We start from the raw sequence: 18977 nt of genomic DNA, 5'->3' as shown, positions 1-18977 counted from the left end.
TGAGTGCGTTATTTGAAAAAATAAATGTACAGTATAGTATGGGAGCTTTCTTAATCCAAAATTAAAATGATGCATAATTTTGAAATAAATAAATGTGTGTTCCTCTTTTACAGTTTATATATAAAAAATGGATACCAGTATTGTGTGGCATTAGTATATATTTGTTAACTTGCAAAATTATCGAAATCCATTCATTGTCTTGCATATTCATTACATTGTTCTTCAAGTCAGCTGGTCAGTAATGACAATATATAAAACATGCATATATTTATATATTTTTTTTAAGAGAATGCTATAAATTAAATATCTTTCAAGAAACATAATACTTTGTTGACCTTGCATGAAACACCTCTTATATCACTTTATCGTATGATCACCTGCAGCTGTACAGTATTTTTATGGCACAGAAAAAGATGTGAAAGTCTGAGGGATTAAACTGGAAGAATATTAACAAAGGTGTGCAGACTCCTATTTTGCAGTGAATCACTTATCTGATAGCCCTAAAAAGTTTGGACCTTTTTTCATTAACATTTTCACTTATATGATAAGTATGGTCCCGTATGAAGCCTCACTGGTTGTTGTGCGATTGCTCTATCCGCTTATACAATCACGGACACACAAGCTTAGTTATTTGTTTGTTCTGAGATGGCCATTAAACTTGGTTACTATCATGTGTGTTAGTGTCTGATGGAACAATGATGTTTGAGTTCAAGTGGCAAGTGAAGTGCACTGATGTGAAGTAACTAGAGTGCAGTCTGGTCTCCCAGTACAATAGGGTTCCATCAAGTCACCTATCTCCTAATGATAGATTGTACATTGAGGTTGATATAACATGGGTTCAACATAGTATGGGTGAATGACCTTGACTGCAAAACCTAGAAGGCCCCTCAAAACCTCTGCCACCAACTGAAGCTTGTCCTAGGCTGGTCCTAGTCGTCACCATGGGTCCCACCCAAGGCAGGGGGGACAGCCGGAGGGCCTGGATGATCACACCAGGTCCTCAGTGGTGGTCATGAGATGGGGAGAGCAATGCGGTAGTGCCAAGGGAGAGCGTTGTGTCGGGACTGACGGGAAGCAGAACTACGACAACGGGGATGAGGAAGAGCATGGCGGTTAGTGGCGTGGCATATTGGTGTGCCAGACGATGATGATGATGAGACAGACATGGTGGAGGCAGGTGATGCACGATGTTGCAACTGCACATCACTCACAATGGCCTTGGCTCTCCTCAGTGCTGCTGGGAGGGGAAATGGAGAAGAGGATGGTGGTCTGGCATGCTACCTTTTTCTTACTGCCAGGAGCTCACTGTACACCTTCAAGTGTTGTTCATTGCGATGCATTGATGAGTCACTCCTAGCTGGGTTTGGGTCCTTGACCTGAATGAATGTAATTCCCTTGTCCATTGTCGCAAAGAACTCCGAGGTCTTAATGTCAAGAACATGAAAGTGCCCATCCTTGCTGTCTTCCTGTGCCTTCACCACTCATTCCCTGAGCTCAGTGAGCTCCTCTGTGGACAGCTGCTCGGTGTGAATGTCCAGGACATCTTGCACATCTTCCTTGTCAGTCTCAAATCCTGCCTCATGTGAGAAGTCAGTGATGTCTCCCAATGTATGTTCTCAACTGCCAGGAGGCCCATGAAAGAATACACACAATCTTCAGTCACAGTAAATGACTGTGTTGCTTGCTTCAGAGTCACATGCTCTCACCATCTGCTCCATGGCATTTCAGAGGTAGTATGCCTTTTAAGGTTGCAGTAACACCCTGATCCATAGGTTGCAGCAGTGTTGTTATGTTGAGGGGTCAGATACACCCCTTCGATGCTCTCCGCCCTGTCCTCCATGCTCTCAGCGTGACTCGGGGCAGTGTCCACTAGCAGGAGGAAAAAGTTGGCAGAGTCTCCAACCATGGTTGCACAGACATGGGGACAGGTACCTTGCCATGTACAATCAGCAGTGTGGAGGTCAGCCAGGCATGTTATGCAGAGTTTGAGACCTGCTTGAGAGAGTATCCTCCCTCTTCTGTAACAGCCTCCAGCTGTGCAGGAAAGGCCTCATGGTCTGCACTTAAGTGTTGAAGTTAAATAGAAAACACATATATAAGATTTTGAAGACAATGAACAGTGTAAAGAATGCATAAATGAATAATTAATTTAGTGTTCAGCGAAGGAAAAGAGTGTGTGAAGAGTTCGCTAGCCTCGCCCAAGGCGCGCATGGTGATATCCTGCCTGCCTGCACTCCTCCCACAGCCAGCAGAAACATATTACCACAGAAGTAACACATCTTACCTTTGTTTTTCAGCCATTTTCATCGAGATATGTTTAGGCTTATTCCTTGATACTTTATTTTTCTGAAAATATGCCACCCCACACAGTTGTATTATTGATAAGTCACCTGCCCAAAGAGGTAAAACCACTCAAACCAACCCATGCTGGCACTGAACTCCTCCTCAGCCTTGCTTATCCTTGAGGTCCTACCACAGACTGACAGCCTTACTGAAGATAAGGAAGTGGTGAAGAGGCTGATTTGCTTGGTTCAGGTCATTAACCCACAGAGCCAGGAGACACTTCATTTTTTCAATGATAGGCTTGCTTGCTTTAGTCTGAAGTTTTGCAGTCATGGAAGGCACGTTCTGTGATGGGGCAAGGCTATACCTTGCTCTTTTAGCCTTGCCCTTGGCAGCATCAGTTGCACCACACTTCCAAGTTCAGAGTTTCACTTATTTCACACACAATTCTCTCCACTTATTATTGCAATGAGCATGATTCATTGCAAACTTGCATTGTTACTTGGCGTTGGCGATAGTGCTGCAATGATCTTACACAAATGAGAAGGCCTGGTAACTTGAACCCGAGGGAGACAATCACAGGCGCGGGACACATGAGTGAGTGGATGAGTGACTCAAAGGGTTGGCATGAAAGCTGCCGCTTGCACAGACCTGAAGTGGGGGGTTCTGTATATGTAAACTGGGCAGCCATCTTGGGTCACACAGATGACTTGGTTGCATGCATCACCACATATGCATGAGAATCTCAGAGGCAGGCATCACACATCATTCTAACCAATCGCAACCAATTTTCAAAACATTATTTGGAAGGGATGATTTATCATATAGCAAACAGTTGTGTAGCATGATCTGACTGTACCAGCTTAGGTGAGTTTAATTTTTAGGCTTAATTTCGGTAAACAGCATATGAAGTGGAGTAAAATGAAGTAACCACCAGCTTAGCGAGTTGGAAAATCACTTTTAGACTTGGTTGGGTGGATGACCCTTGTACAACAATGTATCCTCATTGAACCCGTGTTATTACTGACAATATATAAATCGTTATCTGAGGTATATTTTCAAACTCGGTCTTTATAAAATGAGGGTATGCTGTATTTGTATCCCCATGGACATCCAAAGCATTGAAGATTATTGCTGATCAAAACAAAATGCAAATAATTGTTAAAACTACGGAAGTTATGATGTTGACCAACCCCAGTCTGTCTGGCTGAGCAGACCCGTCAAGCAACTGCCCTTGCAGGGCTGTCCTGTGCAGTGGACCGATGTTCCTTCATGGATAACAACACCTCATTTTGTCGCGAGGTTTGGGAGTTTGGTTCCTGGATGTATGCCACATTTTGTGTCGCCCATTTAACAGGCACCATTGCAAGCTCTACTTCACCATGTAATTTGGTCATGAAGTTCTCTATCTACTGCCAGATGCTTCAATCCTGTAAGCGGTGGCTACAAACAAATCACCTCCATGTCATCCAGTCCTCTGCCATTTCACTGCCCTGCTCCCAGCTCACACCCCCCTCTCTCATATACCTCTCCACTTCATCCCTCCACCTCATCCTTACCCTCCCCCTCCACCGCACTCATATACACTCCTCCTTAGTCTCTCGCACTTCGTCCACTCCACATAGCCAAATCACCTCAATGTATTTCTCCTAATGCTTTTATCACATCCACACAATGCTCCTTCACTTCCTCATTTGTCAGTCTCTCTCTCCATGTGACTCCACATGCTCTCTCAAATAAAACATTTCCACTGCTCTCACTCTTGACTTGCATTCTTCCAACAAGGTCCAAGCTTCACTTCCTTTCGTTAGAGTTGGTATCACAATACTGTCATGCAGTGATTACTTCCATGCTCTCATCCTTGTTTCTTATCACTGCTTTCAAAGAACCAGCAACCTTCCTTCCTTGTATCCTTTCAAGCACTTCACCCTCCAAACTCCATCCTTACTCTTCACACTACCCAAGTACTTAAATGCACATTTCATCGTCCATCCTCACTGTACATCCAGTGACTTCGTTTCTCTCGAAGACAGTAACATTACTCTTCCCCACATTCACCTTTAGATTCCGTTTCTTACACACACTTCCAGACTCATTCATCAAGCCTTGCAGTTCCCCTTCGTCTTGACTTAGCAATACGGTATCATCTGCAAACAACAGTACAGGGAGTTTCCAAATGTTGCCCTCTCTCATTAATGCCATTCCAACATCCACTGCCTTACACTGTCTCTCTCTTATAACCCCACCCATGTACAAATTGAACAGTCATGGAGACATGGCACATCCCTGTTTCAACCCAACATTCAAATAGAAGACTTTTGCTCAATTCACTATTCACACACATTGCAGCCTTAGCCCCCTCATGCATACTCTTCACGGCATTCAACGACTTCCCATTTACTCCATAAATTCTTGATATTTTCCACATTCATTGCCTATCCACCCTGTCATATGCATTCTTTAAATCCATGAAGGCTGCTTACAACTTCATTCCCTTCTCCAAAAACTTTTCCACTAAAGAATAAGAATGAGTATCTGATCTACACAACCTCTTCATTCCTAAAACCTCCCTTTTCTTCATCAACTAATTCCTCTGTTATTTCCCGAACTCTGGTCAGGTATCCTACAGCATACTTTTCCCATTACACTAAGAAGACAAATGCCCCTATGATTACCACACTTCTTTTTCCCCTTTTCCTTTGTACATGGAAATAATTATATGTGACTTACAATCCTCCAGGACTCTACCTTTCTCCCAGGCCAATCTGCATATCTTCCATATTCATTCTCCCACTATCTTTCCCCTATGCTTTAGCATTTCGCCACACACTCCATCAATTCCTGGGGCTTTCCCCAATTTGACTTCTTCATTGCTTCCACTACTTCCATCCTACTGATTTCTTCCTATTTTCTTCTCCTAGCCATTCCCCAGCCACTTATACTTGCATCACTTTCATTCTCTAAGTTTAACAGTTTCTGAAAGAGTACTCTCCATCCATTCACTTTTGCTCTCCATTCACTTTTGCTCCCTTCTCCACTTGTAATCTGCCATTTTTATCTTTCACACTCTGACTACCTTCTTTATCACCTGTCTAAATCTCTTTACCTTTTTCCAGAACATTTTCTTACATTCCCTCCATTTTACACTCACCTTCCAAATTCCTCATCCACTCTTGTCTAACTCTCTCTTACAAATCTTTTCACCTCTCTTCCTCTCTACATATAACTCTCTCTTCTGTTTCTCAACTTCCTCCACGTCCCTGCTTCCCATCCGCTCACTGTATGCTTTCTTCTTTTGCACCGCAGCTTGTCTCACATCTTCATTGCACCATGCTTTTCCTTGCACCCCCTTTCGTATTCTCTTCACCCCCACACACCACCTCACATGCTGCACAGATTTCTGTGAATATCTTGCACACACCTTTCACCTCCCCCATCTACTCCAAATTATATTGACCCAGTTGCTGCTCCACTTCTCTTTGATTCTGCCTAAGTTCCATCCTCTTGCAGTGTATATAGTTACCATTCATTATTGTAAATAGTTTCCTGTGTTACAGGAAACGATTAGGCTTGCCAATTAATGTAAAAATCACTTTTAAGTGGAAATAAAATAAAAAGGACAGGAAGAAAAAGAGGTAGAAAGACAGAAGGGCAGACATAGAATGAGAAAGGGGAAGGAGGAAATAAGCATTACTACACTGAGTGAGTGGATGATGGTCAGCACCATGTACCACCCATTTCAGTGAGTACAGATGAAGTCTGCAAGAACTGTATATAACACTATTGTTACAGATAATTTCATAATGACTTCCAGAATTTCCCTGGACATATAAATAATTGAAACTGGAAGTCTTGTACAGATTCTCACAAGCTTTTTGGACTTAATGGTAATCATTTGTAGTTATGATGATGTATGTGTGTGTGAGAGAGAGAGAGAAAGAGAGAGAGCATAACTAACATGAATTTACCATTCAGAACTAATTATGATTACGACTTGCTCACATTTCATAACTGTATGCATCTCCTTGGATGGCCAGTACACTGGAGATGATATCAGACCAAAATAAAATTAAAATTGTGAAGTTGAGTATGTGAAGGGTACAGTACAATGACCTCGCATCCAGTACAGTAATTCGATGAGACAAAATGGCTGCACTGGACTAATGTACAAATACTGTACTGTAATGACCTGAATGGGGAAAATTACAGTGACCTCTCATCCAGTATGGTAATTAAATCAGACCACACTGCCGTACTGAACAAATATAAACTTTTTTATCTTATTTTATTTTTTATTTATTTTTAAATAAAACAAGACAAGAAACTTGTGGGAAAAACTTGGCTCAGCCAAGATTCAATAATTCATGGCACAAAAATCCCTAGAATGATGTACACAATGATGGGCAAATGGAGAAAAAGGTAATTTTAACATGAGGTTGGTGGGGGCACTCACCATCCACTCATTTTAATGTAGTGCTGCTCTCTGGTGCCTGCCCTTTCATGTCTTCTTTTCTCCTTCGTCTTCCCTCTTTCTTTCCTTCATTCTTTCCTGTTCCTTCTGTCTAAGAGTGACTCTACACTGAGTGACAAGCCAAATTGCTTCATGTACACCAGGAAACAATCTACTGTGCTGGGTGGTAACCATATAACTGAATTATGGCACCTGGTGGTTTAGTGGGCAATTAAGGCTCTCCAATCGGATTGAGCCTGTGTAGGTTTATATCCAAGGGATGGTTGGGGTTTGTTGCTCACGTAATGTCCCTCGGATGAGTGAGACTGGTCACTCTATCTTGAATGTCAGGACAAACTTGCCGAGCCCCGGGCTCCTACGCTCCTCATGGGGCGACACAGAATTGGATGGTGGATGGATGGATTGATAAACTATTATTGTGATGATTTAAAAGGTTACAGAAATGCATAGTTTTAAAGACATCAACAACCTCATCAGTTTTACATACAAACTGAAGCAAGTGGCCACTTGCCGTGTTCAATTTTCATGTTGATTCAGCTCCAAGGTCACTATCCCTAATTGTTTCATCCTTACTAACCTAACCTAATGAGCCTTACTAACTGGAATGATTTGGGGACGAATGAATTTTGGATCTGAATCGACACCACCGTAGATGTCAACAACCTAACTTGGAGCAATTTAGCAACATAAATGTTATTTTAAAGAATCTGGATGTCGTAGATTAATTATACCATCCGTCATCTAATTCTGTGTATCCCATGAGTAGGATAAAAGCCCAGGGCAGGGCAAGTTGGTCCTGACATTTGAGGTGAGAGTGACCAGCCTCACTCATCCCTGAGTAGTAGTATATTAGCAATAAACCCCAACCATCCCTTGGATATAAACCTGCACCGGCTTAATCAACTGGAGCACCGTAATTACTCAGTAAACCACCAGGTGCCATAATTTGGTTATATGGTTATCACCCAGCATAGTAAATGGCTTGTCACTCAGTGCAGAGTCAACCATAGGCAGAAGGAAGAGGAAGGAATGAAGGAAAGAAAGACAGATGAGGAGAATGGAAGGAAGAGTAGATAGGGTAGACACCCAAAGCAGCACTACATTGACTGAGTGGATGGTAAGTGCCCCCACCTACCACTTGATTAATTATATACTGTTATGAAATATAATCCCCATTATAAAATTTTTCATTTATTAGTGTAAGTCCTCAAGCAGTTTGTCCCAACATGCTAAATGGTGTTATACTGGAGAGCACAAATAAATGTTTTGATGGCCACTGCACCTCTCCCAGCCAATCCATTTCTCATTGTCAGTAGTGCCCTTCCCGGGACTAACCATACTGGAGTAGCACACCCATGCTTCCAAACTCCGTACTGTTTTATATGTCCCATCATTTCGTTTTGTTTCATTTTTAAAGGCTCCAACATGCTTGCATGCGTCGGCCTTGGTCACTTTATGGCGGCTGTGCATGCTGCACGATCTATTGCAGCCTCCCTGTTCAGTCCCTTAACCCTGAGGTCACATTTAATGACCTCGTCCCATGTCTTTCTCTGTCAACCCCTCATAACCCCACCCCCAATCTTATCACTTCTTACCTTCCTCATCCAATTATCATCCCCCATCCTCTCCACATGCCCAAACCACCTCAATCTACCTCTCCTCATCACAACACCAATACACTCCAGTCCCATCCTACCTCTCAACGCCTCTTCCATCGTAAACCCAGCCCCCCCAGAACTTGCACACAGGGACGCACTACACATCCACCTAATCATTGTCATTTCTGTACGTCTGAGCCTGCGAATATCCTCCTCCTTTACTGCCCAGGTCTCACTACCATACAGCATTACACTCCTAACACATGCTGCATACAAAGACCCCTGAGCACGTAGGGAGAGTCCTCTCAATGTCAGGAGAGGCAAGAGCTCCCTGAACTTCTTCCAACCACTTCTCACCCTAGCCACAGAGCTAGCTCCAGCCCCACCTCCAGCACACAACATGTCTCCCAAATAACAAAACTCTTCTACACACTCGAGAGATTCACCAGCAAGTTTTCCATCCTTTCACGCCTGACAATCTCCACCTGCTCTCCCTGACACGCCATACACACAAAATCAGCATTATCTTGCAGTGTACATGCTAAACTAATTTCTTTTACTGAATACTTTGAACATCTGCCATATTGAAGGCAATCAGTACTAAAGAAATGTATTGGATGCGAGGCTGCTGTACACTTAAGAAATGTTTACTGTTTTTAATTATTTTGAATAACTCCCAGAATTTTCCTAGGAATGAGAGTAAATGTAAGTGACAGGAAATCTTATGCAGATTTGCAAGCTTTGTGGGTTAAGGTATCTTCTGTAGCTTCAGTGTGTGTGTGTGTACTCCACTGTACTGTATATTTATATACTGTACTTATTATGCAACACACTAACAAGATGCTCATTGTTGTGAATGTTGCCAATTGACTTGGGATGCCAAGAGCCAACATGTGCAAAATATTGTGGTATTAAAATAATTTATTGTTATTATTCTCTTCAACTTTACACCTCAAGCATCCAAAGAACAGTTGTACATGTAAAGCTCTGAACTGGAAAGTGATTAACCACATGCAGTCACAACTTTATACGATAAGGTTACGTCAAATGAAAACCCATCGCATAACGATTTATTGTATGGTGAGGATGATATGACTTGGGGAAAGGGGGGTGCTTGACCACAAAACCTAACACCCCCCCCCCCTTTTTTTTGGGGGGGGGGGGGTAAACAACAACAACAACTCTGCCACTCACCTGAAGTACGTCCTAGGCCAGTCGAGTCGCCACCAAAGGTTCCCCCCACGGCTGGGGGGAAGGTGACGAGCTTGAACAATCACTCCAGGTCCTCAGAAGTAGGTGGAGCAACATGGGGAGAATGTTACAATGAGGCCAAGGTATAGCAATGCAGTGAGAAGGCTGATGGAGAGCAAATCAGTGAGGGAGTGTGTGGCAGGATGGTGTATGGATGTGCCAAGTGGTGAAGGAGACAAGACTGACATGAGGGAGGCAGGTATTGCAAGTTGTTGCATTTGCACACCACTTGTTGAAAGCCTTAGCTCTTTCTCAGTGCTGCTGGCAGGGGAAGAGGAGGAGGAGATGGTCTGGTGTGCTGCCTTTTTCTTAACTGCCAGGAGCTTAGTGTACACCTTGAAGTGTTGTTCAATGTCATGCATTGACGCATCTTTCTCGTCAGGTTTGGGTCTCTGTCCTAGATGAATGCAATGCCCTTGTCCATTATCGCAAGGAACTCCTTCAAGGTCTTTATACTGAGAACACAAAGGTGCTTGTCCTTGCCACCCATTACCTTAGCTCGGTGAGCTCTTTTGTCGACAGCTGCTCAGTGTGGCTGTCCAGCAGCATTACCAGATGGTGAAGTTCTTCACCAGATTCAGGAAGTCTGATGAAATTTCAAGCTTCTTGGTGAAAAAAATAAGAGTATGGACCTAGACAACATTTGGCGAAATCTAGTGAAAATGTAGATGACCAGTCATTAATGTTGAAGTAACCTTAATCGTTTACTTCGATTTTGGTGCTACAAAAGTTTTCTTCTCGTCAACGGAAATAAAATATATTTTAGGCTTACCTTCAGTATAGCGTGTAGTCAAGGATGTTTGAAATGCACTCATGTTTGTGACTCGGTGGTGGCGTGTGGCAACTAGTTCCACATTTACGTCAAACGGCTGGCAATGGTACCTCTAATGCTTCCAACGTTTGAACTTCTTGTGTGGTGCCCTGTGGAGTTCTCATGGATTTCCCTAGGTAATTACACCATTTAGGTAAACTATGATGAAAATAACTTTAGAAATTATCCTTTAAGGATCAGTGAATCACGAGATGTTTCTGGAAAGGGATTTTTTGTAGAGAAATGGCTATGTGTAATGTGCTATACAGGAATGGTCAGTAGGTTGTGTGTGTGTTGATCTAAAGGTTATTGTCACTGGTGAAATCTGGTGAAATTGGCACCTCATGATCTGGTAATGCTGCTGTCCAGTACCTCTTGCGCATCTTCCTGTCTACCTTCTCAAATCCCACCTCGTGTGACAAGTTGAGGAGTATACACACACTTTGGCCATCTTTGTGCCAGACTGCATTGGGTGTACCTGGGTGCATCTCCAACACCACCATGATGCTGATGATGACATGGTTGATGTAATTTCTCCAAAACTCCCACAACATGTCGCTTGCCCCAGAATCATTCACCCTCAACATATGCTCCAAGGTGCAGTGGAGGTAGTAGATCTTGAAGGTTGCAGTGTCACCTTGATCCATGAGCCAGAGCAACAATGTTGTGTTGGGGGACAGGTACACCACTTTGATGTTATCCACCCCAGTCCTCCATGCACTCAGGGTGGCTCAGGACATTGTTAACCAACAGGAGGAAATGGTTGGCAAGGTTGCTGCAACTGGCATAGTCAAGCAGGCAGGAGTACGGGTATCCTGCCATTTACAAGTGGCAGTGTGTGGAAGTAATCCTGGTAAACCAGGAACAGTTTGAGCTTGAGATCTCCCTCTGCATTCACACCGAGGATGAGGGTGAGATGGTCCTTGTTTTCCGGGATACTTGTTTCCAAAATCAGCCCATCCATCAAAGTTAAGTACTGTACCTATTTTGGAGTGTGTCCTCCTTCCCTTATCATTATCAGCTTTGCAGGGTAGGTCTCGGCTACCATGTGGTCTGCACCAACAGCTTTACGATGCCAAGTTACATGTTTTTAAGGCCAGTACAGGCCGTAAACCACTCAAGCCAACTCGTGCTTGCTTGAACTCTTCCTTGGCTTTCGTATCTTGCTTCTCCCCAAGGTCCTTTCACAGATCGACATAAAAGTGCAACAAAGAGGCTACTTTGCTCTGTTTAGTTCATTAACCCACAGAGCTAGGAGACTCCATCCTCTCCAGGATAAGCTGTCTTGATCTGATTAGTTGTTTAGCAATCAGGGAAGACACATTCGTGATGCTGCAATTACATCAGATTTCTTTGTCACTGTTAAGACCATGGACTGGGGCAGATTTAGGCATCGATGATCTTGCTTGGTCCCTGTCCCTCCGTACGGCGCTTAACAATGTCTAATTTCACATCAAGGGCTGTGCTCTCAGCAGCATCAGTAGCACCACACTTTCCACTAGGGTTAGCACCAGACATGATCTCCAAGTTGTAAGTTTCACTTACTTCACACACTAAAAGTTCTCAACTTACTAATGCATGCAGCACTATTTGTAGTAAGCCTGCATTGTTACTTGGCGATACCAATAGTGTTGCAATGTCCTAAGCGAGTGAAAAGACACAGTAACACTGAGAACAAAGGCACAGGACACGTGGGTGAGATGGGGTCATCAAAAGGTTGGTGTGAAGGCCTCCGCCTGTGCAGATCCAAGATGGAGATTCTGAGTACATGTAAACACAGGACAGTGGTTGTGTTGGCTGAGACAGGTGACTGCCACCTTGTGCACACTGCCACATCCACATGAGATTCTTGGAGGCGGCTAGAGAAATTATTATAATGAAATTGCAGTTCAAAACAAGAGCATAACTTTTGAATTGTCGTAAAGATTCATCACATCACATAATGAACCAACATAACAAGACTACAGTACTGTATTTATGGATGATGTAAACAATTGAAAGTTGATGTTACATGAACTTAAATTTGGTATCTCACATGGACTCGAGGCATGTTTGGTTGAGTGAAGCGGAGACAGGCTTGTTTTTGAGAAAGGAAGGAAATATTTATCAGAAATTACTGGTAAAGTCAATGAAGATAGGTAAGATGGGGAAAATTAACTTGAGACAGATAAGTGAAATGAAAGAATTATTATCCAAGACAGTAAATTAGTGAAGTCAAACAGAAGATAATGAGTCTGAAGAAGGCAGTTGAGGTGAGGGTTTAAGAAAGCAGTTGCAATGAACTTGAAGATGGAAATCAAATTGAAGTCCTGATGTAATGCAGGACTAGCAGAAGGATACAGTGCAAGGTAAGGATGCACTCACTGATTCTGTAAGATGTTGGGTGATGCGTAAGGTAAGTTGGTGCCCAGAGAACTGAACTGGAAAGTAGTGGTGGAGAACAGAAGTGCGGTAAGTTGATGCAGGAAGACTGAATTAGAATATGGTACTGGAGGACAATGGTGGAGAACTAAAGCTGATAACAGCGAGGTAAGTTGATGAGGAACCGAACTGGAAAATAGTGGTGGTGAATTGAAACAGATAATAATGAGGTAAGTTGATAAGGAAGCATTAACCTGGAAGATATTGATGGTGAATTGAAGCAGATGACAGTGAGGCAAGTTGTAACAGGCACTGAGGTAAGTTGATAATGGAGAATTAAACTGGAAAATAGTGGCAGTGAATTTAAGCAGATGATGGTAAAGCAGGTGAGTGCCAGGGAAACTGATGGGCCATTTTCTTCCCCCACCCAGAATAGCGCCCTGAGTGCGGAGTTGCAGAAGGCACAGAGTCTGGTGGAGGCTCTGAAGAAACGACTGTCCTTGTACGAGGCTGTGTAACTCCCCCACCCCTCCACCTTCACCACCACCACCATCAGGGTTAGGAGCAGAAGTTTGCACACACACAGTAAACTCCATTTTAAATAAATACCACCACCAACAGGGTTAGGAGATGAAGGGTTCAGGTACAAGCTCACAACAGTACACTGCACTCAAAATACCTGTTATACATTTACCACAAACAAAACCCCCATCACAATTGCACACCATCATCACCATCAGTGTTACAAGCTGAGATATTTGCATCTACATCCACGCTAAGTCAGCATTCAGAATACTGGCAGACTTCCAACAGAATAGTTCATGTGCATCACACACTTTTGAAAACCTCAAGATCATTAAATACAATCAACACTCAAATATGAGTGAGATGGTATTTAAAATACACTCTTCCCATAAAATACGATCCATGTTTAAAACATGATTCCACAGAAAGTATGGCTGACACTTAAGATTCATCCAGTGGACTAACTTGGGTTTCCAGTTAAATGCAGCATTTTTATCATACATAGTCAACACTGGTCCTTACAATTACATGCGTACATAGTGTATCTATGAATTTATATCTTTATTGCCAAGTCTTAGTTCTGGAAGGGGTGGCCACAAATGAATTGCCTCCATGTCATCATGTCCTTGCCCAGTTAGGATCAGAATTATTCATAAACAGTCAACACTGATTCCAGAGTTACAATTATTTCTTCTTCATATACACAGCTACAGGCAGGCCTAATTACAAGTCAGGGAAGTATTCTAGAGTATCATGGATAATTGCTAAGACACTGTGAATCAGACACTGAACCTACACCTCAGACAGCAGTATTAGCTCTTCGGTACAGGTGCATTTGGTATCTCTGCAGTTTAATTCAGCTTGGGGAATACTTTTACCTGAAGGGTCAGGAATAGCTTTCATGAGCCACTTAGCACAAGGTGTCACTGCTGCACTGAATAAAATTGGAGTTAGCAAGAAGGGACTTGTACAGTGTCACTATAATGATCAGGTTAAGCTTTTCTTACAAATGCTTCCAGTAAAGTCCCTAGTGAAAGCCAGTTTGAATCGCATGCAACTTACAGGGTAATTAATTAGTCCTTGAGTAATATGTGTAGTTGTGTTCACTCATAAATACCACAGGGGGTAATGTGTTTCTGGTCTTCCATAACACCAGTTTTCATCACGGTCTTCTGTGATCAGACCACAGTCACGAGGTTCCAACATGGTAAACATGAGACTAAAACATGTACATGACTTCCAACACACTACACCCCTGTAGTTGTACTTAAAATATAAGGCAGTTTTATATTATTTAAAAAAAAAAAAAAAAAAAAAAAATGTGCTACAGACAACCCAGCCAGTCATTTCTCCTATTTATACATACACCAAAACAACATAAACTTCGCATACACATGAATATACCAGTGTACAATACACACACACAGCTTGACCTACCAAAGTATTCAGTGGTCTAAGCTCTCAAATGAATGAAAATAGCATTAGATTTGTACTGTCACTGATCACTCCAGGATGGTGTGCTATTTGATTTTTAATTTTTTATTGCTCTCCATATATCATATGTTTCTTAATGCTTTCTCAATATATTATATATATGTATATAATTTTTATTTTCATGGTTTTGTTAACTTCACCATAATGACAGCTCTTGTATTTTATTCATCAGATATTTTATTATTCATCTTTGGGGAGACCTCATACTAATGGGACTAAAAGCGGCCTCATTTAACTGTCCTCCCTATGATGATTTATAGAGATATTTTCTTAGTACAGTACTGCACTACTGACTGATGATATAATTCAGCCTTGAATGTATTTTTTGTCATGAGTGAGGGTAATTTTTTATTGGAGTTAGGAGATTCATCAGTATGTCTGCTCTGTAATTAGTGTATACCTGTATATTGCCTGTTATTATCATGTCAAATATATCATCCATCCATCCAATCCTACATTGCCCCATGAGGAGTGTAGGAGCCCAGGGCTAGGCAGTTGGTCCTGACATTTAAGATGAGAGTGAACCCCCCTTCAGTATATTGACATGTTCTTGCAGTCATCATCAGTGATGATAACGTATGGATCAAATACAGCATTTGTATGAATATAGAGTGCTTTTTATTTTTACTTTATTATTATTTTTTTAATGAAACTAAGTCAGAAGCTAAAAGCATAGAAAGCTTGTTCCTTCCTGGAAAGAAAAGGAGAAAAAAAATTGAAGATGTAAAAAATATTGAGAGTTGTATGTACACTTGTACAGTGATCCCATGGTTATGAAATTTTCATTATCACTGCATGATGAAAATCATGCCTCCTGCCATTATTGTTGCAAAATCTATGGTTTTTGATGATGTGCAGGGATTAAAATATTAATTTCCACTGAAGGAGTTAGTCCCAGGTGGTGGACACTAACCCTACACTTCCTAGCCTCAGAACCCCATCTCAGGTCTCTGTATGGTATATGGTTCTTCCTTACTGTGTCCTTTTCACCATTTCTATCAACCTAACCATGCCTGTGTGTGTTTCTGATGCTTACCATAATTATGTATGTACAGTACAGAGTGGGTCTAAATTGTTGTAAAAGGGAAAATTTGGGTTTATGAGGGAGTGGTGTGCACAACCAATTAAGAAAAATCTCAGAGATTCTGTGCTTTCATCAGAGCGTAGTTTCATTATCACAGGCAAGAAACCGATTAGGTGCGATAACCAAGGGGTCATTGTATATAGCGTATTAACCCTATAGGTATGACAGTCCACAGGGACGGCAGACCCAGGTAGACTGTCAAAATGTAGCCAAAAAATGAAATTGTTCAAATGAACTTTTGAGTTGCCTTTTCTGTACTAAGTGGATCAGAGGCATCTGTATCTGCGAAACACAGTTGACAAGACCTATATTTTGTTCTGGCAAATGCTGTTTTTTTATCTCATCCGGACCTCATTTAGGGAGGAATGAGGAGTTGCAACGTCTAGACAGCCTAAGTTTGCCCAATTCAATGGGCCACGCTTTCATTCGCTCATCATGCAAGCCCATGGAATCCAGGCTCCATCTGACAGACCAGAAAATTTCACCACATTCTCTAGCTTCACATATAGTTAAACGATAGAGCAAATCTGAACGCTGTCACAGTAAAAAGGGGTGCCAGGTCTGTGGTCATGTGCTTCTTTGAACAAAATTCATCCAGACAGCTCGATCTCTTGTCAGTCCCTTGGCCTCACCAACTTCCATACCTCTCTTCCTCACACACTCATCCACCATATCCTTCCACCTTCTTCTTGGCCTACCTTGCCTCCTTCCTCCTTCAAATTTGCTCAGATATACCCTTTTCACCACTATTGCCATCCATTCTCTCCACATGGCCATACCACCTTGGTACTCTCTCTTCGAATCTGGTGTCCACAGACTTCCTCATTCTGCATCATTCACACATCACGTTATTCCATATCCTATCCACTCTCTACTCTACATACATTCCTCCATAGTCCCACCTCCACTGCTCTTACTCTTTTCGTTTTCATGTCACACCATAGTCTCACACCCATATGTTAAAGTTGGCACTATCACGCCTTCATGTAAGCCTTGTGCAGCTGCAACACTCGTGCCTGTTTCTAATCAAGACCTTCATAGCACCAGCTACTTTCCTTCCTTGTATCACTCTACTCTTTACTTCTTTTGCACATCTTCCTCTCTTCTATCACTGTACCCAGGATTACTCACTGTAGAAACCATATGGCATCCCTGCAATGAATGAGTGGATGATGGGTGCCCCCACCTACCTTAAAATTGTCAAATTAATTTTTTTTTATTCAACTCCAGTCGAGCATTGCATTCAAAGGGTTAAGGAGCTTACAACTCTAACATACCAAATTTAATCTATACAGAACCTTAGTGTTTAGCTTCTATTGTAACTTAGATTCTGTCTGACCCTAAAGTGGTATCATAGTAACTGATGATTGATCTGCAGTATTTGTAATGCCATTTGCCTGCATATACCTCTGAAAGATTACTGGTATAACCGAGTTTTATATGAATTTATCAGTGTGCACACTGTTTTATTGTTTTATATTTTTGTATTGATACTGCAGTACATTCATGCCTGATGTGGTTACACACACACACACACACCACACACCACACACACACACACACACACACACACACACACACACACACACACACACACACACACACACACCACACACACACGCACACCTCTTTTCAGCTGGTGGGGGGAGAAGTAAGGGTGCTTAGGCCTTTAAGCTTGATGCTGGTTGTTGTGCCACTATCCTGTGATACAAAGACACTGAAAAAATTCAGGTTAACACAGTTACCTCTCCTAGCTGTTGCTCTAACTACTGCTTGTCCAAACCAACCCACAAAAGGGGGATGAACACAGAGGTGGTGGCTGCCTGCACCAGGACGTCAACCTAGGCACTAAAAGGCTGGCAGCTTTGTAGCTTTAAGCACATAACACTTGGCAAGACTAACAGTTAATTTACAGATAAACTATCCATTGTAGTCCCATTATTCTGCAGTCAGGAATTGAGAGATGCTTGAGTAAGCAGGGCAGTGGAGTTGCTCTGTCATACATGTCACCTTAAGTAACTCAATGGATTCAGAGCAATGATTAAATCTGTAATCATTGTATGGATATTCCTGACTTATCTTGTTCATGACATATGCTTTCTTCCTGAATTAACCCAAATGCTGTGGAATGAGAGGTCTCTCATGAGCTTAGTATATCACCTGGAGGTGCATTAATAAATTAAGAAGTTTAACATAACAGGATTGAATTGCATTGTTGATGTTCATATTAATTCTCTCTCCTTACATTCCCTCACATCTGATATAACCATTCTCATTGCCAGACTTCCCAGCCTCTTCATCATCATCAAATCATGCTATAGTATCTGACTGACCCTTTGGTTATCCCCACAGAACCTTGGGCTAAGGCTGGAGCTGGACAAAACAGCCAGGGAGCTGGGTCGTCTCAAGTCCCGTCTGGCCAAGTACGAGAAAGTGTGAGCCTACCTCTGACTCGCACCATCAGCCCAGCATGGCCTCGTGTGTCCACACATCTTGCTCACATTCATTCACTCCACCAATGAAGGATATAGGTTGGTTTGCCTTCTCCTGCTCCACACACACACACACACACACACACACACACACACACACACATACACAATTTAAAATAGTATCAGAAGAAATGTGTGATCCTGCCTCAGTCCTTAAAAATTGCGCTCATGCGCACACACACACATTGTAATTTAGCAATGCCTGCATCACTACCAGGTATAGGTATTCCTGCAGGCAACAAACAGGATGTTGGTTACACCTGCCAAGTCTCCTAGACTTTATTCACTGACACACACACACACATACCTAGTACTTGGCAAGACTAGTACCAAAGTCAGTTTGTTTTCACCTGATGGAACTGGACCACTCCACAGCATTAAATACTAGTTGTGGTTGGATGAAAATCGATGATCCTTGGTTATTAGGTAGGAATGAGTTTGGTTGCCTAAGAGTCTGACGCAGTGCACTTGGCCATTGGACTGAGCTGAAACAGGTTAAAGATCTTCCTCAGGTTAAAACAGATGCACTGTAGACCCCTTCCACCCTATCATCATACACACAAACACACACGAACAGACAGACAGAGCCGAGACTTGGCTAGTCTAG

At 42.3% G+C, this 18977-nt stretch overlaps 1 protein-coding gene across 1 annotated transcript in view; it reads left to right on the top strand.

Annotated features, from left to right (window-relative positions):
- Positions 1 to 18424, top strand: part of Pdp1 (PAR bZIP family member Pdp1) — a 73856-nt gene extending 55432 nt beyond the window's left edge. The window contains exons 6-7 of the mRNA XM_080269222.1: positions 13207 to 13332; positions 18231 to 18424. Of these exons, the coding sequence (XP_080125348.1) occupies positions 13207 to 13293 (87 nt within the window). The 3' untranslated portion in view covers positions 13294 to 13332; positions 18231 to 18424. The remainder of the gene's footprint in view (positions 1 to 13206; positions 13333 to 18230) is intronic.
- The last annotated feature ends 553 nt before the right edge of the window (positions 18425 to 18977 follow it).

This window comes from Coenobita brevimanus, chromosome 4, assembly GCF_032717465.1.
Source record: "Coenobita brevimanus isolate Jiangsu-jjx chromosome 4, ASM3271746v2, whole genome shotgun sequence".
Lineage (NCBI taxonomy): Eukaryota > Metazoa > Arthropoda > Malacostraca > Decapoda > Coenobitidae > Coenobita > Coenobita brevimanus.
The sequence above is the reverse complement of the archived record's forward strand: the minus strand, read 5'-3'. Positions and strand labels throughout refer to the sequence as shown.